We start from the raw sequence: 24,040 nt of genomic DNA, 5'->3' as shown, positions 1-24,040 counted from the left end.
TTACTCACAGTGATGTGACCTTAAATTACAAAATTACTTGGACTTGTCTCTCACATTTGTGATTTCTACATAGCCAGTGTCTTCTCTGGAAAAGTTATATTGCTGCTTTATAATAAATTATTTTTTGTTTGGAGGGGGGGGATAAATTACAAATCAGAATCAAGAACATGAAAGTGATTTGATTCTTTATTCAGTCTGCAGGTATTAAAAAATAAAAATACAACCTTTTACAGTCATCACAAAAAAAAAACCAGGAGTAACATTCAGCTACAGAAAGTGCAGCAGAACAGGACATTAAAGGATACCGGTCATGACAGAATTTTGTAGGCTGAAAATGCAACTTTTTGAAAAAGCTATTTTTTTTAATAGGCCTATCAAACATTTGTAAAAAGTATAGAAAAAAAGAGGACACCACAAAGTCTGCTTTGTCCCAGGAGCTAAAATGACCTGTACTGAGGTGTGAATGTGATTTCTGCACAGACTTACTTAGTGTTAGCATCCTACATTTCAGCCACAGACTTCCAGTACACCCCCCCACCCCCACCCATGGCTGTCCATTTAATTTCTAAAACAAAGACAAGAGAGGGGGCATAAAAATAAAAAGTTGTCACAGACAACTACCTGGAAAGAATGGATGTCTACAGTTCAATGGGTTCTCACTGAGATAATCTTACACTTAACTACAGCTAAAACATACTACTGGTCAGAATTTATCGAATGTAATCTTTACTCATCGGAACCAGTATGGGTAATATCGGTTCTGATGGGCCTAATAAAATTACTGGTGCTGTTCTTCCTTTGAATATGTGTAACTTTATCACTGGGAACAAAAAACAAAAAAAAAAAAAAAAAAGAAGTATAACTGGTCGGCTCTATTTTTTGATTGCTGAACCGATGGAACCAATAAACAGACTGCATCAGGTTTTCTGCAATCCAATTTTTATTAAAGTACACTGTTCTTTTTTGGGAAGTCAAAAATGTCATAATATTGGAATGATCTGAGGATTCTTGCCTAACAAAGGTTTGGGTCACATAAAAAAAAGAAAGCTGAATTTGAAAACATAAAAAGGACACTCATTCATTCCGCTCTGCCTCCTCTGTGTCTTGAGCTGCCGGTGTCTCTTCCACAGTTCCACTGTTGCTCTCAGATCCGGTGTTACTGTCACTGGTTCCTTCATCCATTGTACTGTCCACAGCCTCCTGTCCACTTTCCTTGTCCTCAGGAGTTGATGTCCCCTCCTCTCCATTCTGCTGGCTCTCACTAGTTTCTTCTGCAGGAGGAAGAGACGGGGCGTCCTCTGGAAGAAGAAAATGACATGTATATATAATATATATATAAATGTATATATTAGGCCCACACGTCCAACAAGAATTTGTAGAAAGTCCTCTTAACCTTAATCAGAGCAAAACCCACAAGCTATATTGCACTGGCAACACACACTGATCTCTTCTCAATATCCTGCTCCCTGTAATGTCATTTTTCAGCATCCATGCCAGCAGTTAGGTGGTCCCTATATAGTGTTTGTCAATTTTCACATTATTTTTAATCTCTAGAATACCTGCAAAAAACACATCAGTGGCCGGTCTTTATATATCAGCAGTGGGTTGGCATGAAAGCACATGTCTGTCCCTCACTAGGCCATGTGTGCTGCAGCGGATTGCTCATTCAGGGAAGAAGGGGGTCATGTGCCTAGGTGTGCAGTGTAGCAGTTGTATGGCATGTAAATATAGACTGGCAGGCAACCGTAAACTGTGTAATCTGTTTAAAGCTGCCACCTACTAGAAATGTTTAGTACTACAATAATCAGAAACAGGGCTTTAACATCTTCGATATGAACTTATTTTCTGTTTTAGGAAAGGAGAGCTGCAATTTCGGTGCGTTAACTTTTTGGTCGTATACGCTCATTATAAGCCGAAAGGCTATACCATTTCCATTATTTTTGCACATTATTTTACAGATTTCTCATATTTACAACACACATTTTTCTTATTGCACTATACATCACTCATATAACTTTTTATATATCACACAAAGCCATTATGTCTTGAAGCTAGTGTAATTATGATAATCAAAGTGCTTTGGTACTGTTGAAAATCAGTAGGTGTGGCCCTAACAAGATAATGTTTTACAAACATCCATGTTTTAACAGATTCAAAGTTTACCAGAGTGCCAAATTAAGGGATCTGTGAGCTACTGATTTATGCATAAAGTAATACAATTTCATTGTTTTCCTTTTTCCAATCAGCCAAGAATAATATTTTCTGAAAGGGAGTGGTAGAGTCGGAGCTCTGAGGCTTCCGGTTACAGAAGCTACAGCATTAGCCGACACGGCTTTGATAATAGCGACGCTTACGCCACAATTACAGGGAACATTTCTATTTATTGTATTTTAGAGTCTGGGCCCTGGGTTATAAAATAATTAAATGTGAGCAAATAACAGCCCATTATCCTAAGACACATGCTGCACATATCAGGACTAATGATTACAATGCTTTTTAAAGGATGGCATTTATGTTGGATAAATTAACTTTGGTCACATTGAAAAGCAGAATGTGTGTGGAATAAGTGAAAACAACTCCGATTTCTATCCTCTTGGCCATTGGCTAGAGTAATCTGTTACATAAAGTGGTCTATGCCCACTGCACAAACTTGTCTGTGTAACTTGAAACTATAGATACCATATTATAAATGGAGCTAAGTAAAGTGATTAATAGAGGTCTATGAATGCCTGTGCACAGTCAGGAAGTTGCACCCATTGTGCAAAGAGAAATACCGTATTTTCTGGCGTATAAGACGACTTTTAACCCCGAAAAATCTGTGCCAAAGTAGGGGGTCGTCTTATACACCGGGTACCGGTACTTACCTGCAGCATGCTTCACGTCCGGCGTCCCCGCGAGTCCTCCTGTGCAAGCTGCACAGGAGAACGCGGGCCTGGCTTGGCTCGCCAGTGGAGGGCCTGGCTTGGCTCACCACTAGAACACGCCCATTTATTAAGAAGGAACACGCCCATTCATTCCTTAGAGGAGTGTGGAGCAGTTTAGGCTCCTCCTGTATCCCTCCCCCAATTTCTAGTACTGTACTGTTCCTTCTGCCTCTCAGTTCTCGCAAAATATCGAGATCTGACAGGCAGAAGGAACAGTACAATACTGAGCGTATAACACGACCCCCAACTGATTGGTTAGAGTGGGGGGTCATCTTATACGGCCAGTTGCCCTATATGCCGGAAAATACGGTATATAGTATTGTAAGAGTACGATGTTTTCAGCATGCTGGACACAAAGGAGCGGAGCAAAAATGTCACACCCAAATCTGAGCCACGGCACCCAGCCTTTTTTTTAACCCAATCAATACAGAGAATGGCAATCATTGAAATGTAAGACTGCCACCAAAACAAAGCCAACCACTAATAATTTCAGATAAGGAGATAAAATGTAGCTGCAGGAAGGTTTACCTATACTGGGACATACCTGTCTCCATGGCAGTTTCTTCCTCTTCAGTCTTTTCCTCAGACTTTGGCGCTTCTTGCTCCTCCTCGGCTGCAGCAGCTGCTGGAGTGGATGCAGCTGCAGATGCAGCTGCGGCCGCTGCAGCTGCTGCATTCTGGTTGCGTTCGGCTTGCTCTGCTGCTTCCTTCTCTCGTTCCTCTTGCCGCTTGCGAGCCTGCTCCTCAGCCTGAGCTATTTCTGCAGCAATCTTCTCCATGTCTACCTCCACCTTTAGGGTGCACAACTGGAATAAGAACAAAAAAATTAATCATACATCTAAGATTCGTAAAAGTACAGAAAATATCATAAATATCAGATTAAATCTGTACTCTGTATTGAACATGTGCATAGGCCTAATGTGCATAGGCCTACAAACAATGTAAACAGAATATGCAAGCTTCTTTACTAAATGTATATGAATGTATTTGGCATCATACCTCACTACTGTTAAAATGCCTTTATGGATTAATAAAGGTTACAATCTCCATCAGGTTACTAAAGGTCTGTCCCTGTATTTAGGAGACTCCCCCCTTTCTAGCCAGTCATCAAGGTGAAGCACTGAGTGAGCTCCATGCTAAAAAGACCCAGGCAGCAATAAAAACCCGAGCTGTCCTGGTTTAGAAAGTTCCCCATTATTTTCTGTCTTGTTAACACTAAAGGATAGAAGGGGAAGCCTCCTTAACAGGACATTTACAGGAGAGACCCAATTCTTCATTCTCTTGGATAAGCACAAATTACCCTATGAAGAATAATAAAATAAAATGGTATCATAGTGAATTGAAGACTAAAATGCATAAAGAGATTAAAGTTGGCCTGGACGTGGAAAGACTGGAGGTGAAATTTACATGATAATATGCAATCTTTGCTTTATTGTTCTTTTATATAAAGATAAATTACCCGTTTAAGCTCATTGCTGAAAGCTTCAGTACTTTCTAAGAATTTCCTTTTCTTCTCCTGATGACGATCTTCAATCTGTAATAGTTCTGCCTCCAGTTTGCGCTGGTGAAAACACATAAAAAAGAGTTGTGAGAATGAAGCTTTAAGAATTGCTCAGTGAACAAATTTAGCAACACAATGGTGCCAATCATCAAGGACACGGCATGCACAACGAATGACATACACAGTACATACTCCCAACTGTACAGTAATAGATGTGTACACCTGGTTCTACAACAAAACCTATTATGTTATAGTCCAACTGCAGTTGGACTATAACATTAAAGTTCACAAAATTTAAAGGGCACAGTGGGAGACTGGCATTTGTATACAGTGCTCAACCCAGAAATTATTTTTAACCGGGTGGGAAGAAATTGTAGGTGGCTGGCAGCCCCTGTATTGTGCCCAAACTCTTTAGTATCCAACCAAAAACAGCCGGGTGGGTGCTGAAAAGTGCCGGGTGGTGCACCCAGCTAAAAGGGCCTGGGGAGAACCCTGGTATATATACATGTAAGCAAAGAACTAAACACACAGCTGAAAAACACGTGTGAACCATTTTCCCTGATACCACTACCATTGAAATTTTTAAGATTTTTTAATATGGCCATTAACAACCTCCTGTAGCAAATATTTATTACTTCAATACAAAGTAAGTAAAATTCTGTACGTAAGCATGTGGGGCTGCCATGGCCTTTAGAAAACTCCCCGAGAACTACCACTGAAAAACAGGAATGAAGTCTGAGTCATTGGGAAAAAAGAAACATTTAAAACTAGTGATTTCTTTAAACAAAATTGTAAGCCTGAGAGTCAGAACTTTTATTAGAACTATTAGTTAACCATTTTGTAACTTTGTTATACCAGAGAAATCCCCATCAATCAAGGTATGAGAACCGTTTAGTAAAGATTAGTCGACTATAGCGTGCTGTTTGTGTCCCGATTCTGTGAAGCTTTAGGATTTGGGACGCACCCTTTTACCACACCTGCAGATTTGGGTGAGGCAAGTTTCTACCTAATCTCAGCTTGCTCAGTCACATTCCCATTGCTAGGAACGACGCAGATTTGAAAAATACATTTCCTCTCTTTTAGGGCTACAACACCTCATAGCAGGTTATCTTTCACAACAATTAAAAACAAGAGCCTCAAAAAAGGCTCCAGGCACCTCCACTCATTTGAGGGACTGCCAAGAAATACGCTGTAAGCGAAAGATGCTCAACAGCAGCTCCCAGGTCACCACAGGACAGCAAATACAGAAAATTGTTGTGGGTATCAGTGTGGGGTGTATTGGTAGATGTACACATGGTTTCCCACATTTATTATGTATCATAGGCTACTTTTAGGCAGATTGTGGAAGTTATTGTATAAAAACCCATTCACAAAGTTTTTTTTTGTGGCCTACAATTGTATAGGCTATTGGAAATATGACAGAATTCTTTATTTTAAAACAAACTGAAGCTCAAAATGTTTTGGAACTGAAAAGGGTTTTAGCCTTAAGCATTTTTACTGCAGTTTATATACTTAAGAAGTTAAAACTTCACTTCCTGTCCCAGAATCTTTCCCACATCACACAGGCAAAAAGAATAACAGAAAGCACTTCAAGCAGTCTATTAGAAAGCCGACAGGATTGAAGGACTAGGCAAGTAAAACTGCAAAAAGGAGCATTTACCTCTTGCAGTGCAGGGGTTAGTTTAGAATACTCCCTGGTTCAGCTTTACCATAATATGTGTGCCAACTCCATATTAGATTGTTTATAAGATGCTTTAGTTCATCCCAGGCTTTACATGATTTAAAAGTTATCCCTAATACTTCCCTAAATCAATCTTCATAATATAATTTGACAGAAAAGTGATGCAGCCGCTTTAAAGGAGAGAGATGTTCCTCTTATAAACTCCCATGAAAAGTGAGGTCAGAATTCCGTTCAAGGACCTGTTTGTTCTCACCTGATGCACCATTAGAGACTGGACTTGTCTCTTAAGAACCTGCATTCTGGCTGTTGTCACCACAGACCTCACATCTGGCACTACGCTCTCACTCAGAATCTCACTGATTAACCGGTGATTCCTCTGGAAGCGAGCAGCAGCAGTGTGCTTCATAGAAAAGCCATCATCATAGTCTAAAAAACAAAGTAAAAAGTTTGTTACAATTTTTAAAGTACTTTTTAGACAAATTGGAAAAGGATCCTATCAAAGTATAACTGAAAGCAAAACTTTTCTTTAAGATATGGGTAGAACAGTGACATGATATAATTTAAATCTTCCATTCCTTTATCCAAATTAGAAAAAAAAATTGCCTTTAGATATAATTCAAAAGAATGTTTTTCATGTATAGTTTACAACTGAATATGCATATGACTCAGAAGTGCTGCACAGTGGTTTTGCTTACTGACAGGAGATAATAATTTAATCCAGCAAGGATTTTTTTTATAACGGGAAGCCAAAATACATTTGTGTGAGATTATGTAGGATGTTAGTTTACATTTAATATTGAGGTTTGCTTTGCCACAGAAATGGGAAACGTTACAGGAATGGACACTAGGCACTAGGGGGAGCTAAAGCGCAGAAAGTTACTCCAGTAATTTGGTATCACCTATACTTGGGAGTGTTTTAATATTGTAATGTACAGTGCTGCACAATATGTTGGCGCTATAAAAATCCTGTTTATTAATATTAATACTGAATGTGATGTATTAATTTGCTTGGTTTATTAGGTTTGTACTTAATAAGTGGTACAAGTTTATTTTATTGGAATATCATGGGACTATGACAAATACAATGTTAAGTTTATGTAGAACTATTTTTTGTTTTAATTTAAGATGGGTAAGACTGGTTTAAAACTCCCATCAGAATATTTTTTGCTACCCAAATGCTCCTGGGGAGATACTCCTTTATTTCCTGCCCCAGACACATAACAGAAAAAGCCTTCAAAAGTGAAAAGAATTCCCAACTTTGAAAACTGATGCAAGAATTAAGTGATGTGCTAAGGTGATAAACACACAATGCAGGGGTGCTCTGGGCTTTTATTTTGTGTCAAGGCTTTTCACCTTTTGCCTCATTTTATTTTTTATCTTACCATCAGGATCCTCTGCTGGCTGAATGCTCATATAAGGTTCTCCCTTGTCCATGCGAGACTGGCGCTGGCGGCTTTCTTCCTCTAGTGCAGCTTCAGCTCTGCTTTTGGCATTGATGTAAGCGAGATAAGCAGGCGAGTTGTGGTAAGTTTTCATTGATTCATTGTACTCAATCTGAAGGAAATTACACAAATACCAACTATTAATATTTCATAGATGAAGAATGAACCTAACCTTTATTTTACTGAGATGATTTAGTGTATTTGTTCTGGTCTATGATTATTGTATTGGGGTAATTGTGCATTTCATTGCGTCCACATACTTTTTGAGATAAGCTTCTGGGTGACATCTACTGTTTTGCTAGAACTTGTAAATCAAAGGGACATGAAGTACTTCAAAGAAGTATATACTATTAGGACAATTGGACAATACAAACAAGAAAAAGTCCTGTATCACTGGGCTAGGAAATTTTGTTGATGGCATCAGTTTGAGTATTTCTGAGATCATTAAAAAATTACCAGATGCACTTGACTTGTAGTCGAGCACCTTCTGTTCTGTATATAAGCAGGTTTGTAATTAAAAGGACTTGCCTAGATGCCCTAAAAAGCAGAGGATTCACTTGTAACTTGTAGCCGGTTCTTGCATGAAGATATGTTCAGATACCACCATGTGGATGCATCACATTTCTGCAGTCAGTAAAAGAACTCCATATAAGGTTGGTTTTAACCCTCATCAGAACTTTAAAGACTGGACACATGCCCCCTACTTAAATACACAGCTACCAAAATATAGGCAGAATAGTGAGCTTTTTAACCGTTGTCAGAATTGAGGGTTTTTGTTCTCCCTTAAGGTTTATTTGGCTTTGGTTGTCAAACATAAAATTTATGCCAAACACCCATCCCTGGAGACAAGGAGGTTGGCAATACTAACACCTTCATATGTTAGTTTATGCCGACCAAGGGTTCAATACTTTTTGAGTCAGTTGACCAGAATGTATGTAGAAGATTCCTCACTTCCAGAATTGTCCCAATGCACGATAAGAGAATTAGGAAGAGAGGGAGCAATAAAGCATCCATATTCCCCACAGGTTTACATCAAACTGTCACCTAAACCAAAACACCCTGACCCTTATCTAGCTCAAATACTGAACTTTGTGACTCACCTTTTATGCCAAAAGTAACAGCACACAAACAGTCCCACGCAGAGAAGTAACAGCATCAACTGTGGTATGTAAATCAATGGTACACCACTCTGGATGCAAGAAGCTTCTGTGTTTCCACAATCCAAATACAACTAACTCCCCAACTATGTCATAGAAGCCAATGTAAGTGTGCAGGCTAATTTTTTTTAGGAGTTCTGAACAAGGCATGTATAGCACAAAGAAAATCTTCAGACTGGCTATGAGTTTCCTGAGCAGTTACCACTTCATTATTCCAGTGAAAAGCTGCCTCTGGGAAAGCCCCATAGAAAATGTATATGTGGAACTGGTATGTAGGCATTGATTCTTTTTAAGAACCAGCACTGCGGGACTATGAGCACTAAATACTTTACACATTGTACCAAACACTGGCTAACCTTTTATAGCCAAGCATAAAAAACCTAAATATTATTCCCAGCCACAAAATCCAGTTCTACAAAGGCTTCCATTGTGTAAACTTTCAGAGTTATCTTAATCATTTCTCCTCTTCTAAAAACCCAAACTTCACAGTGAGCATTTTAGAGCAAAGAACACTTGTAAGTACATTCGTCCCTCCTACTTTCTGTGGATCTGAGCTCCGACATCTGTACAAAAACAGCCAATGTGCAATTATATACTGAATAAAAACAGCCAGAGACATGGAATACATCACAGCAACAAAACACAAGCTTCATGCATGAATATTACAGAATGCACAGATGTTTCTTTAAAAGCAAAATAAATCTAGAATAGTTTATAGAGGAAGGGCCACTCACAACATTCACATAGTCTCTTGGGGTATATAGTAGATTACGCAGTGTACAGAAAACAGTATGGTAACATTTTTCTCTCATGGGTGACCACTGGGGGTCACAAGGTTTTACAAAGATGTTCAAAATCAGGAAAGCTATTTTCTTCTCTTTGCCCTGCCAGACTTCCATCTAAACCATAGATAACTCATTTGCTGGTGGCTTTTAACGGAGAGATCCATTTTCTGCCTCGGCAGCATTATTCAGTCATCGAGGTCAGCCTGTCAGTCCTAGCGATGGGGTATAATCTACCAGAAGGGGCTTCATTGGGGTGTGGCATCAAATCATTGGGGAAGTGGCCAGAGCCAGGCAGACCGAACTTGGAAGAAAGCAGGCATAATACAGGCAAGCCCCTAGATTTGTTTATACCCTTGCACAAAGGACTTATAGCATTGCTTAGAACAAAGTTTGTTTTTTGTTAGGGTTTGCATTTATCAAAATAGATCTAATGAAATGCTACAGTAAACCACCTAGTAGAAATGGCAATAATGAAACCTTGGCATGCTACCTATACTGCAGGACAAGCCTAGAACACTTTGTTTTCAGCATCTATTATTTAGGGGACTTAAGGTCTTTACAGGCCTTTTTTCGTAACAGAGGAAAATAGTTCCAATTTGGGAAACAGTACAACAAAAACTGTAACGTTAAGGTAAGATTTGAAGCACTCTGCTAGCCAATAAAATCTGCACATCAGAGCTGTTCACAATGGAAGCAGCCTGTGAAAAAAATGAATTACAAAATCTTGCAATCCTATGAAATTAGAACACTGTTTTATGCTTGAAATAATTAACCTCTTCCAGGTAGTTGCATTAAGGCTTTTCAAATATTAAATAACTATTTTATTGTAGATTACTGTATCATTTTTATAGATTTGTTACAGAGCCTGTTTACCATGATATGCAATATTAAAAGAACCTAGCACAGCTCAAATGTATGACAACAGGCTATACCTAAATGCAATGCATAATTCCGCTAACATTTTACAGATTGATCAATAAGGGCTGTTTCTGTCACGGATACTACAATGTGTTACTGGAGTTAATATTTTTTAGTGAATTTTAGTTATGTTTTGTATTTTAAGTTATGTAAAAATAAAACAATTGTTAGTGGTTTGTTATTTTATCAGATTTAATGTGCCAAACTATTTTAGTTATAATTATATATTGTTATAATTATAGTCGGTGAACTATAGCTCCATAGTCACAATGTCTGTCAGCAATATACCAAGTGCCAGAAGACGGCAGCACCTCTAATGACCCAAACAGCACTTTTTCTGCATTCAGTCGATGATACCCAATGACGTGTCAGAATTAATGACCTATGGACTCAATCCTAGCTGCTTTTAAGATTAAATAAAGCACAAATTATACCAAAATAGAAAAATCTCCTAGACAACTAAGGCTGTTTTCTCATTAAAAGGATTTTTATCATGTATAAAAAAAGATCTTCCTTCAATAGTCAGCAGTGCAAAAATACTAAGGACCGGAGCTTAATGGACCATTATTATAGAGTGGACTTGGTAACCTATATGTTAATTATATCAAATTAATCTTTACCCTGCTATACATTTAAAGTGGGGCAGATGTTTCTTCTAATGAACACTGGAATCAAAACTATTTGGGTTCATCCACCTAGTCCTGTTGTTTTCCAGCCTGGGACCTAGTGAACAGCAGTATCAACCCCTCACACTCCATAGAAAGCAGCAACTACGGCTCTACCGGGGCATTTTATAGGGATTCTTTTTCTATTATCTAAATACTAGTTCCTCGTACCTTTTCAGCTTCATATTCGTTCAAGTACTCTTGCTTCTCCTCATCGGTTAGGTCACGCCACATCCCACCAATGATCTTGCCAATCTCCCACAACTTAAGGTCAGGGTTGGAAGCCTTCACTTGGTCCCAGACCTATTCAGAGACATTAAGGGGGCGGAGAGGATTTGGGGTTTAATTACTAAAAGGTCTACAGGTTTCGGCTATGCACAATCTTTATTCTAGATTTATTCTACAGGATTACAGGGGTGATTGGGAATCTATCAAGGTGGAGACAGACAGAAGCACCTCCCACAGTCCATCACTTACCTTCCTGCTGTATCTCATGTATGGCATTAGTGGCTTATCTGGGGGCTTTGGTGGTTTTGGGATGGTAATCCCAGAGGAGGCCTAAAAGGGAAACAGACAAAAATGAAACATTGCACTTAGCACTAGTTAGAGATTTACTTCTTAGAAGTACAAATAGCAGGCTCATTACTAAAGATGTCCTATCCTAAGATGTAATCCAATTTTCATACCTATCTGCAGGTTATAACTTTACTTTATAAATGCATCATATATCTGTAATAGCACCTGGGTATACACTAAAGGATAAAACTGCAACCTATTTGAAGTCAGTTTAAAACAGAAGTCTAGATAGGTGCTGCCTGCTATACTACAGGAGGAGAAACTTTTCATTATTCTTCTAATCAGATTGCAATTTTCTGATTCCTTTCTGCCCTAATAATGTCTTTGGCAGCCCCATTGACTGGCCAAATATATGTAATTGAAATCTAAAATGACTTTAACCCATCCAATTACTTGCACATGTATGAGACCTGCATTACATTTGTATTCCTAGGAAGTAATACCACCTCTAACAAACAGCTTTGCCTGTTCCTACAAAGAAGCAGGAATACAAGACTGGACTTAGTTGGAACAAAAATATCTTAGATTAATCTAACAACTGTATTAGGCGATGAGTGAACCTTTGGAATTTAGAGAACAGTTATGTAGGAAACAAAGGATCTATCAATATTTTGCAATGCTAAAGAACTTAGAATGTATTGCCACTAAGATAGGAAAAAGATTAAATAATTTATATACTACAATTAATGTAAATGCTAAATGTAATATTTAATAACCGGTGTAAGTAAAGGCTTGATACCCCATATATAGAGTATTGGCATACTAATCCTACGCACACACACACACATCCAAAATAAAACCGTTTAGTTTATCCCCCCTAGCTGTATTCCCGAGTGTGACCAAATGGAAATTTGGACGGAATTAGACCGCTAGGGAGGTTCATGAAAGAGTAAAACATGGTGGAGAAGAGCCTGGCAATGCAACTTCAAAATCACATGACCTGAATCAAGCTCTGCACAGCTATGAGTGAACACAAAATGTTAAGGGATTTTACAAACTCCCTAATTCTATTGTCCTTGTAATTTTAACTCTCTCACTGCACTTATTTTAAATTGGTTGAAATGTCTAAGTCTAATAAAATGAAATGTCTACATTTTAATGCATGTTAAAAAAATCATAAGAAGTCTTAAGAATGTTAGTGGCAACACAAAGTTCTTTCGCACAATTTCCGCTTTGGGCATCTAAAAAATGTAGCTATGAATTGTCAACAGTTCAACATGACTTGTCCATATGCAATAAAAGGATAAATTATAAACTAAAAGACAAGTATATGTGTAAAAAAAGAGCTACTAACAAAACTCAAATTAAATCAACTGATTTTTTTTTTTTTTAAAGCAGAAGCAGAAATTGGCAAGTCACACAGACGAACATCTGCTAAACGAAAACAATTTAATACAGGACGTTCACTTCTGTAGAATTAAGGCCCAGATCTCTCAATGCAGATGGCCTGCAGCAAAAGAACCTGATAACGGGAGGCTATCTAAACCACAATGCAAATTCAAGGCCAGTGGTGACAGCACATATGTCCTCCTCTGCATGGCCAGAACTACATAAATATTACTCTTCACAAAGAATGTGATATGAAACCACTACTGGGAATTGACTGATCCCATTTTAAATTTTAAAGAGGAACCAAAATGGAAAAGCTTTACTCCACAAAAAAGGGAGATGAGGGGCAAGGACTATTCACCCGTACTGTCTGTATCTCCCTGCAGCTGATCTTTTCCCCATTACTGACGTGCTTTACCTTCTTCTGCATGCTCTTTCGGTAAAGGCAGGGCTTTGCTTTCTCATAGCAAAACACCAGTGAGAACATTTAGTGAAATCCTAAAATCTTCTGATCTCTCAACAATGTCCTAAATCTAACACTGCAGATATGAGACTAGACATGAAAGTGCCTAAAAACCCTCACATAACAATCAGAGCACTGCTTTTTACCCCCAAGGATGATAAATGTACTTCAAGCATCCTTTACATTCTTCCCACTACCTAACCAGCACCATTCAGCGCTGGATCTGGACACGGTTTACATTCCCTTGCCATTTTGTTGCCTGCAACACAGCCTCAACGACTTATTGGGCTCATTAGACCCATCAGAGAGCTGGTAAGAGAAGTAAACCTTACTTAGTTACCAATGCATATTTTTACTTGGTTTCTCTTGGCAAATGTGCCAAAAAGGCCTTCAGCTATATTTGAACAAGACCTTGGATCTGAAAGAAATCTGCATATTTCCTTGAAAATACAAGTTGTAGAAGGATGCTTCCAACTCACATATATTCTAGGCTATGCATGGGGCCTATTGTATGTTGCAGGGCAGGCTTTCATGTAATTTTACTAGCGTAAGGTAAGGAGTCCTTCAGCTTTTGAGCCTATTGGATCTATACAATTGTGAATTTTAGCAGCTCTTTTTCTATAAAGCAACTTGTATTTTAGTTTTAAAAACCCTTAAGCGTTTCTGCATAAGCACAGTTCAAACCAGCCAGCATTACATAGCCACGCGTAGAGACAAAGATGGTACATGGTGATTTGCAATACCCAGTCCTGTTTATTCATAGTCAGCACCATGTCTCATACCACCATAAGCCAGGCAATGCCTTGGAACAGATTGCCTGGTTAGTCCCTGCTTTGCACAATTCCCAGTTCCATCTGTGCTGTAAACGCCTCAGGGTCACACATCATGACAATCTCCTACCGTTACCCTGCTGTTGCTGCCTGGGTTCCCTCCCAGCCTGTAGTTGTTGTAGGCAAGATGGCTGTATGGATTGTATCCCACAAACCCTGGTGTGCTGGGCATTTGCTGATGGAAACAAATGAGACAAAAACACGAATGAGAAATGATTTTAAACAAAGGAAATAAAATCTTTAAAAAAGAAAAAAAAAAAAATCACAAAATGAAAATGGTTTGCATATGGCATGTTTAAGAAGCAGTGTGAATTTGTCTAATAGCAGCTAAGCACATGAAGTTTGGGTGGGCTCGGGGTGGGAGTAGTATTGCATTATATACATTTTGTGCAAAATAGTTGTGATCATTTTAGATTGTGAAATTGTGATAGCCACATGTAAAGTTACCAGTTGGCAAAGGGAGATCACATATGCAATGTTTCTAATACCTCCGTATTCTCTTCAGTAGATGCTGATTACCTTCACCACGTATTGACAAATTACAGGCTAAATCATATCAATAAGGTTAAAGCCAGGAGGCATTTTGAAGGAGGAGTTTGTGAACATGTACAACAAAAAGTAAGGATTCCAAAACCTAACGCTTACACACAAAGGGTATCCACCTCCTGATATTTATATTGCACTGACAAGATGGTCTACCAGTAATTTATTATTTACTAAGCTTAACACTAAAAATGAAGGCATTTCCCGATATCATTTGGTAATTATAGGTGGGCATTCAGTTCTATAATGGGTTCTTTACCACTGCACTGTACATACTACAGTGTAACCAAAATCACATATGTGTACTAAAACATGTTACTGCATTTTGGAATGGTATCCATACGTCTATAGAACCAATAAATGTATCATTTAAGGTGGAGGACTTGTTGTGTTTTGTAAAAGAGGGGCTGTATCCCTGTTTAATAAGAACATGGAAGAACAACTGGCAGCATCTGGTTACAAGATGAGAAACAGAAAGCAAAGTCTTGTTTTAGATGCAGTTTAATACATTGCAGAAAAAAAGCAAGCACACAAAAACCACAAACACACAGGATGACAGCACGCATCTGACAGACAAACAACATGTATTTATATGAAAAGCAAGCATGAAGATTTGTTCTATATACAAAGCTGATCATCTGGAAAGGGGGGCTGCCCAAAAACATATTCGCTAATTTTAAACCACATTTAGATGCGTTTAAAATTAGTGCACATCCATTATCTGGGTTTAGGAGTGAACATTTGTTGGAGGTTTGGGGAATAGCTGCTTCGTACAAACACCCAAGAACAAACCTACCAGAGGAAATAGAGTAATTTATTATAGACTGCCATTGAAGAGCCAGGACAGAACATATACTGAGGAGGAGTTTAGAAATGACACTACGACCTGGCCTATGGAACTGTACTAACAAATATTTGTCAAGCTCATTTGTATTCAAACGGTAAATGGGTTACAGAATGAAGTACTTACTGTTGTGGGTGCTGGGGTCGGGGGAGGAGCATACGACGGACGCTCTGTTAATATAAAATAACATAATTAATAGACTTATTAAAACAAAATAACTTAACATATTGCATTTTACACCCATTTAGAGAGTGTAAAACTAAATGAAAAAATAGATTTTTACATAACAGCCACTATTTAGCTTGCTCATAAGGTAGCACATTCCTCAAAATAAATTCTGGCCCCCTGAGATTGGTAATCAAATCACACTGGCAGATTGATAAAAATATTGTGAATAATTACAGGTTGCTGCTCTCCCCCCACTTTCCATAGAGTAGAATGGTGATGTATGTACAGCACAATCACAAAAGATGGTTTCCAGGGAAAGTGATGTCTGTGCAGGTATCAAACCTGATGAACGATCAATAGACTCACATTGCCATGGGATTCAACTGATCTCACACAAATAACTCATCGAATCATTGATATGGCTTTAAAAGCTGCCCAAAATGAGCCAGAGAATTTCTATGTGGGTGACTGCTGACTTAAAGCATACAAATATTATCCATACAATTGCTCCAGTTCTTCATTTCACAAAACTTAATTTTCAAATTACATATTGAGACAATAGGCAAAGACGTAGCCCATGGCAACTACACAAATCATATCTTAGACTGTCTAAACTACTGTAAAGTGAAATCTGATTTGCTAATACTGGCTGCCACACTTATATATATATATATATATATATATATATATATAAAAACTTATTAATGCTTGAAAAGATCACTTACTTGACATTTTTGTAAATTCTTTTATCCCCTGGTCACATTGAACCTGAAAACAAGCAGAGATATGCTTGTTAATTATCATCACATTTCACAATTACATAATTCACATTTCTAATCTGTTTCCCATCGAAAAGATTTACAAGTCCATGAGCGAGAAGGATCTTTCCGATGATTTGCACAGGCCAACATTTTGAAACCTAAAGTGGAACTAAATCCTGAAACTCATCTATCCCTGTTCCATTACAAGGCATAGCTATCTTTTTCCTTAAAGCAAACCAGAACCCCTTTTATGTAAGGAAGTTTTTTTTTTCTAAGGTGCAACAACCATTTTTTTTAAAGGGTGCAGCTCCGCCCCATTTCTTGGCCGCTTAGGTGGTCGAGAATGAATGGGAGCGCAGAGAATCCCGGGATACCTATGTCAGGCATCTTGGGGGCTCTTGGGCGCTTCTTCTGATGCTCAGGCATGCGCAGCGAGATCGACAATTTTTGTTTTCATCCTACGTCACCCAATCTCGCACCTGGGTCGGGTGATGTAGGATGAAGAACCAGGAAGAGAAGAGGAAGATGGCGGCTCCGGGACAGATGCCGAGACGACACGGGATCTGATGCCGGACACCCCAGAATGATCGGACTGCCCTGTGGGATTGAAGGTAATTGTGTTTTTGTTTAATTATATTTTTGAGTATAGTTCCTCTTTCTTAAACAAGATCTGGCCGGACCAGGATGATATAACTCCTACAAAGGCGGAGTGATCTACCCGGACCCTTAAAGCCGGGTGCACCACCTGGCACTTTTCGGTAATCACCCAGCTGTTTTTTAAATGGTTACCAAAGAGTTGGGCCACAATACAGGTGCCAACCACCTACAATTTCTTCCCACCAGGTGAGTTCATTCATTCCCGGCATGCTCAGGAAGCCAGGATTATCGGGTATCCCAGGCAACAAATGCCAAGATGCACATGCAGAGCTCAGCAAAATAGGGAATTAGTTGGGGAGCAATCAGGCAGGAAGGAACTGTTACTGCAGAATATATTGCCTATCCTTGTCTGCAATAATCACCAATTGTTTGAAGAGAGACTTTGAAGACAGTCTTATTTTCACTGCCACTAAAGCTGCGTACACACGTGTAATAATTATCGTTGGAAACAACAATTTTTGCACATGTGTACCTAAGCTTAAGACTGGACAGGCCTCTGAAATTTGTTAGCCATTTGTATAATAGCAATAGCAAAGCTGTGAATTACTGTATACCTGGATTCAGCAAAACGTAACGACTCAGGAGTTCTTTAAAGTAAATGTGAACGAGTCTCTTCCAGTCTTTAAATATACCTTTAACACAGAACTAAATCTTAAAATAAAAAAATGTGACCAGGCCGGTCCTTTAATGCAGAGATGATATCGTTTCTGTAATAAAAAAAACCCTTATGTTGCCTGATTTTCATTTTTTTCAATGTTAACTCTGCATTTCCAATCTTTGGCTACCTCACCGGGATAGGGTGATGTAAATTCTCCATGTGTTCAGTCCCTGAGGATATTATGCAGGAAAGGAATTGTGAAATACTAGCCCACACGCACACACACACTCCTAGGGTGACAACAGCGCTGATCCCTAGCTACAGTACAAAGCGTTGTCACCCTAACACAGGAAGTGGGTTACACAACAAATCACAAGGTAAAGATAATGGGGGAAGAATTAAAAGTAATGCAGCTAGAACATGTGAAGGCTGGTTTATGTGAGCCTATAGAAATGAATGATCTATGCCCACACATGCAATCATTCCTGGCACACATCCTCAGGGGAGCCATGCACAATACAATGATGCTCAGTGCCCCCCAGACAGGAATAGGACACACTACCTGATGATATTGCCGACTCACACACAGCATTCACTATACCACCGCTCTGTCCTATCCCCGCACACCCCCAGTATCCGGGGTATACTCCATTATAAACCACCAGGCCCGAGCTACCAAGCAGCACTCACCTCCCTGCTCCGGTCTCTTTGTCCTCACACAGGAAGAAACATTCTGCACTTCCGTCGCGGCACTTTCCACGACACGCCCCTTCAGTACGAAAATCACGTGACGTAGGTATCCCTCCCTAAGCCTTTGAATTCACTAAATAGCTATCATAATATAGCAGAGGGATGAAAAAAAACACTAAAAGCATACAGGGCATCAGTGTGAACCTCGGGCTTAATAAAATTTTTAAAATTTATTGAAAGAATAATATTATATTTTTGTCGAATCTGCTGCCGTCGTCACGTGTCTGCGAAGGAGGCACTGATTGGCTCACTCATGTGACGAGGACTTGCCGGGCTCTTTAGGTGCTGCAGGGAGATAAAATGGGGAATGAGTGGTGTGCTGTGTGTGGAGGGATAGGGCGGGGACAGAAGCTCAAAAAAAAAAAGGGCAATTATTTGTCCCTGGAACCCAGAGATGGTTATAGATAAAATAGCTCCATGGGCAAAGTTAACTAGATTGTAGCTCTTCGGGCAGGGTCCTCTCCTCCTGTATCACTGTGTGTATAATAATGTACAGCGCTGCGTAATATGTTGGCGCTATATAAATCCTGTTTATTATTAATAAACTGGTGGCCCTAAATGTGCCATTTCCTATTGTGCCCATTGAGCAGGATCCTGACCTGAAACAGGCATGGAGATACTTGTGTGACCTAGAAACCATGAAAACCTTGAAGATGACATGCACGAAGAAAAAAAATACTCCGCTTTCTCCTCCGCCAGTTTAACATGCTGGATTAGGTCATTGTCCTGGAGATCAGGAAAATCATTAATATTATTTACCCAGTTAAAGCAATACTCTATTCAAAATATTTCTATAATAATTATATCCATACTCAGATGACTCTTACCCACCCTAGGAGACTGCAGACATTCGTTTCCCCCTGACAAAGCATCGCCATGTTCCCCAAATTCCCAATCATGAAGCCGGGCAGGGATGATGTCAGCAGTGCTCTTTGCATCACTGGCCCAGTAGAGTAGTGTGGGATGTATGTGGGTCTCCCCATTTTCATTGTATAGGGGTTTCCAGATTATAGAGCATGGAGATCTGCTGGTGCAGGGGTCTGCAACCTGCGGCTCTTCAGCCTCCTTGTTGTGGCTCCCTTCGGCTGCCGCGGGGAGATCTCTGATGGGGGATCCCCTTCCTCCCAAGACACTGCAGAGAAGGGGGATTCCCTATCCGGTGTTCTAATGAAAAAAATCTACTAAAAATTCATAAAAACTCTGCCTATCAAAGAAATCTACCCTGTTACACATTGCTGGAAGCATCTAGCATCTGAACCCCCATTTCTCTGGAACGGGGGGGAGGCGGTACAGGTGACCAAAATAGAGGTGCAAGTGGGGGACACTTATGGCTAACACCACCTACAATTGAATCGCTAAGGCATCGTCAGAAAATAAAGAACTCTGCCCATCAAAATAATCTACCATGTTACACATTGCTGGAGGCTTCTAGCACCTGAACCCCAATTACTCAAGATTGGGGGGTACAGGTGAACAAAATTAAAGCTGCAAATGAAGGACACCTGTGGCTAACACCCCTTAAAATTTCATCGCTAAGGCATCGTCAGAACATAAAGAACTCTGCCCAAAAATCTACCCTGTTACGTTAGAAGCCTCCAGCTTCTAATGTAACAGGATGATACGTTAGAAGCTGGAGGCTTCCAGGGGCATAGTTCAGTGTTTAATTTATTTCAAAGTAGGCCTACACATGCACACTTGTTGTAACAGGTAAAATTAAAAAAATATTAAAACTTTTAAAAGTTTATAAACTGTGTTATGTTTTGCGGCTCCAGACTATTTTTCTTTAGTGGAAGAGGAGGCAAAATGGCTCTTTTGATAGTAAAGGTTGCTGACCCCTGTGCTGGTGGGCTTTGCATGTTCTTTTCAGAACTTGTGAAGTGTAGCAGATGATCATTTGTTTTTAGAAACAAGAGAGGGAGTGGCTAGTACAAAACTCTTAAAGGTTTTAGTCACAAGAAAGTAATTTAGTAAGATTTTGATATAACTTTCTTTATGGTTTAAAAAGACATCAAAAGAACAACATGCAGGTGATAACCCTGAATTTGGGATATCATTCAACTCATTCATTAGTTGCTCTTTGAACCCTGAAGAATAAAGAGATATGCTGCCCTGAAATGCATTAGTTGTATTTATCAATAATCCAATAAAAGGACATAATCCGGATGGAAAGTCTTACAACAGTCTTGTACTGGGTACTCATCGTGTATTTTCATTATTGAAGATTGCCTACTGCATGAAATGACCCAAAGATGAGAAGAATGCAAGACAAGCCTAAAGACAGTGGAAAATAGAATATTTATGAAAAAGGATCTAAAATGCAAAAAAAATATAAAAGAAAGTAAAAAAAAGCAGCAAATGGGGCAGAAGGCGTATCAGAGGGCAGTATGAGAAAGCCTGAATTTGAGCTTTAAATACAAACAATAATTTGATTCTACCTATTAAGACTTTACAATTATGTTTTGCTGTTTTATTGTCTGTTTTATAAATAAAAAAAGTAAAAAAAACAAATGAGAAATGTTGTGTTGTTTTTGTTTTGATAACACTTCAACTCTTTTCATTTACTAATACAGGAAATATCGTACATAAATGAACTCATTCTCAGAAAAATTCACAAAAGTACTCAAACTCAAATTTACCTAGATGGAAAAAAATTCATGTTTATTTAGACTTGCCCCATTTCTATCCAAATAGCTGTATACAGAAATAAATGTACGGAAGCAGCAATTTATTTAAATAAAAGTAGCTCATAATAACAGCAATATTTTCTGCTAGTTTTTCTTCTGTGATTAATAAACAACTTTGTATGTACAGAATTCAGTTTCACAGACATCATGTTTATTTAGACTTGCCCCATTTCTATCCAAATAGCTGTATACAGAAATAAATGTACGGAAGCAGCACTTTATTTAAATAAAAGTAGCTCATAATAACAGCAATATTTTCTGCTAGTTTTTCTTCTGTGATTAATTAACAACTTTTTATGTACAGAATTCAGTTTCACAGACAGAACAAACAGAATTGTGAAGCCAGGTCTTCTCCGGCACAACGTTCAAGCAATAACATGGCATAGGCACAGTCAATCAAGGCATTTACATTCAATAAGCCAGATATTGCTAAAAGTTAAGCTAAGCAGCCCTTAATTCAAATGGAGGACACCTATTAGCAGTTCTAGCAACAAGTTAAATATTCTTTATACATTTTATACAGTGACATTTAGTGGTTAGGCAATGTATTAAAGGACAAGTGATGCCAAAAGTAATAATATTGTTATAAGGTTGTTTAGAGGGCTTAAAACCATATACCATTTTTAGTTTCCATTTATATAAAATGAACCTTTTTATTAGAAATGATGAGAATAATAGGACTGGTTTTAGTGGGCTTTATCCTATTTCACCTTTCCATTACATATCAGGTAATCACAAACCACACCTATTAACACCTACTAACCTCCCCTGTTAACAAAAGAGATGTGCCATCTTGGATGCTTTCTGTGTGTAGTTGGTTTAGAACATGCCCCTAGAAATGTAATTGTGTGATTTTCTCAATAATTGTTTTTAAGTATTTACAATTACACGTTGACATACAATTGAAGTTTTTTTTACTAATTCCCTGCAGTAGAATTTTCTTTTTTGATATTATACTTCCCAAGGTCTGCCTATTGCAACCTTCTTGCGTAGAACACTGACATTTATGCAGGGAATTATAAACTGAAGCCATTCAGAAATCAGCCCGGAAAGGACATGATAAACAACTATTTCCTTAGATCAGAAAAGCACAATTTTAAATGTAGAATCTTATGACTAATAATCTTTATGGCAGGATAGATCTCAACATTTTATAATAAATGTATGGATTTGTAATGAATGTTTCTAATAGGGATTTTGTTCCTTGGCTTCCAACATGAATGTTTTCTTGAGAATCTCAACATTTTATAATAAATGTATGGATTTGTAATGAATGTTTCTAATAGGGATTTTGTTCCTTGGCTTCCAACATGAATGTTTTCTTGAGAAAAGAAATATACAAAAGAAAAAGACAGTGTACCATGCTGAGAAATCACCAAAATGATCATACTTCCAGTACAGCATTAAGAGTGACAGTAACAGACTATTCGGTAGAATTCTTTACTTGCACAGCTTGTAATAGAAGGATGTATACTTTGGAGGTCTGCAAGGATTTTTTGTGGAGGATAGCAACAAAGCAAGGAACATATCTTTGGCACCTAGTCTTTGGCAGTCTAGATAAAATGTTGTGTATTCTGGATCATTATGGTTCACAATACAAAAATTGAACCCATTCTTAAACTGAACCTTGTCAACTTGTTCACTTTGATAGCTCCAACATCTTCTCGTACCTACCTTCTCTTATTACCCCACTACTCTATTAGGCCAATGATAAACTAAATAGTCCAAACCTGAACTCAATGACTTTTATTGCAAAAGTAGAAAATGCAACTCAAAAGCATAATACAACATTGATAACAGTGCTAAAATGACTGTAAATTATCATAGTGCTGAATGTAAATGTACTAAATCCCTTTTGATAGAGAATTTATTACCAGAATATTAGTATTGGGGTCCTTATGAGCAGGATTTTCAGTGCCAAATTACCAGTGTCAGGCTTACAGATGGGGTCCAAGTAAAAGCTGACTGGGGTGCATGTGGATTGCTACATATTTTGGAATTTTTTTATGATTTCAACTGTGCCAGCGTTCCAAAAAATAATTTTAGAACAAGGTTGTAGACATTTATATAGGAAGTGGGACAGGAAATGACGTGCATAAAAAGTGTATATATCCTTAAATCTTTGCCCATGTTCACAATAGAGGTCTTTTACATCTCAGCTGGGGGTGGTGCTCTTGCAATTTCCCACAGGCAGCAGTTTGTGTGCTTTGCATTGTGTGCAAGTAATGTGAATACATAGTCCTGTTTTCAACACCAAGACTCCTGGTTTTATTCAATAAAGAAACTCAAAGTGCAATTTCAAGTAGTCATGTAATCTGAAAATTTTTATTTTAATGTATTACATTATCTAGTTGCTGTAACCATTTGCATGAGGGAATAAGCAAACAAAACCCCATAGATATAGGCAAAGGTCCTGTATCTATACCTTGATAAAGGGGGCCTTTGAGTCCCCGAAATGTCTCAATGGTGTGTTTAGGTATCAAACTCCAGTAATCATTGCTATGATAATCGGACCTTTGGAAATGTATTTTTTTTTTATTTTTGTCTAATTCCTGAAGGAGTACCTCCAGTACTGATCAGTATCAGGATGAGTTGCAGAGGCCTCTGGAGTTGATGGTAACAAAGATGTCCTGATGAGATGATCCTGAAAACAGCAAGGAAATCGTCCAATTGACAATTGGGCTGTGTATGCTGTGATCCCGGATTGCAGGGATGCAGGCAAAGTCTCTGGAGTTCAGGAACAATCTATCTGCGCTACCACTTA

General features: G+C 38.5%; 1 protein-coding gene across 5 annotated transcripts; it reads right to left on the bottom strand.

Annotated features, from left to right (window-relative positions):
* Positions 1-922: 922 nt before the first annotated feature.
* On the bottom strand, positions 923-18,614 carry SMARCE1 (SWI/SNF related BAF chromatin remodeling complex subunit E1). 5 transcript variants are annotated; one of them, XM_072414801.1, is made up of 11 exons: positions 18,533-18,614; positions 16,552-16,594; positions 15,785-15,828; positions 14,342-14,446; positions 11,551-11,631; positions 11,245-11,376; positions 7,489-7,660; positions 6,360-6,532; positions 4,384-4,485; positions 3,469-3,730; positions 923-1,298 (listed from the first exon to the last, which is right to left on the bottom strand). In XM_072414801.1, exons 2-11 carry the CDS (start codon positions 16,556-16,558, stop codon positions 1,075-1,077), a joined length of 1,302 nt encoding a protein of 433 aa, XP_072270902.1. In that variant the 5' UTR covers positions 16,559-16,594; positions 18,533-18,614; the 3' UTR covers positions 923-1,074. The 5 variants fall into 5 exon arrangements, with proteins under 5 accessions (XP_072270902.1, XP_072270899.1, XP_072270900.1 ...); XM_072414798.1 differs by lacking the exon at positions 18,533-18,614 and adding an exon at positions 18,405-18,449; XM_072414799.1 differs by lacking the exon at positions 18,533-18,614 and adding an exon at positions 18,405-18,449 and having other exon boundaries at positions 14,348-14,446.
* Positions 18,615-24,040: the final 5,426 nt, after the last annotated feature.

This window comes from Pyxicephalus adspersus, chromosome 6 (assembly GCF_032062135.1).
Source record: "Pyxicephalus adspersus chromosome 6, UCB_Pads_2.0, whole genome shotgun sequence".
In the NCBI taxonomy this organism is placed as follows: Eukaryota; Metazoa; Chordata; class Amphibia; order Anura; family Pyxicephalidae; genus Pyxicephalus; species Pyxicephalus adspersus.
The sequence above is the reverse complement of the archived record's forward strand: the minus strand, read 5'-3'. Positions and strand labels throughout refer to the sequence as shown.

Excerpts from the sequence above, each read along its gene's own strand:
- SMARCE1 (XM_072414798.1), bottom strand. The coding sequence starts at position 18,434 with ATGCTGTGTGTGAGTCGGCAATATCATCAG. Across the intron at positions 11,632-14,341 it reads GCAGCAACAGCAGGGTAACG|GCCTCCTCTGGGATTACCAT; the intron begins GTAGGAGATTGT and ends TTTCCCTTTTAG. Across the intron at positions 1,299-3,468 it reads AGAAACTGCCATGGAGACAG|AGGACGCCCCGTCTCTTCCT; the intron begins GTATGTCCCAGT and ends TTCTTCTTCCAG.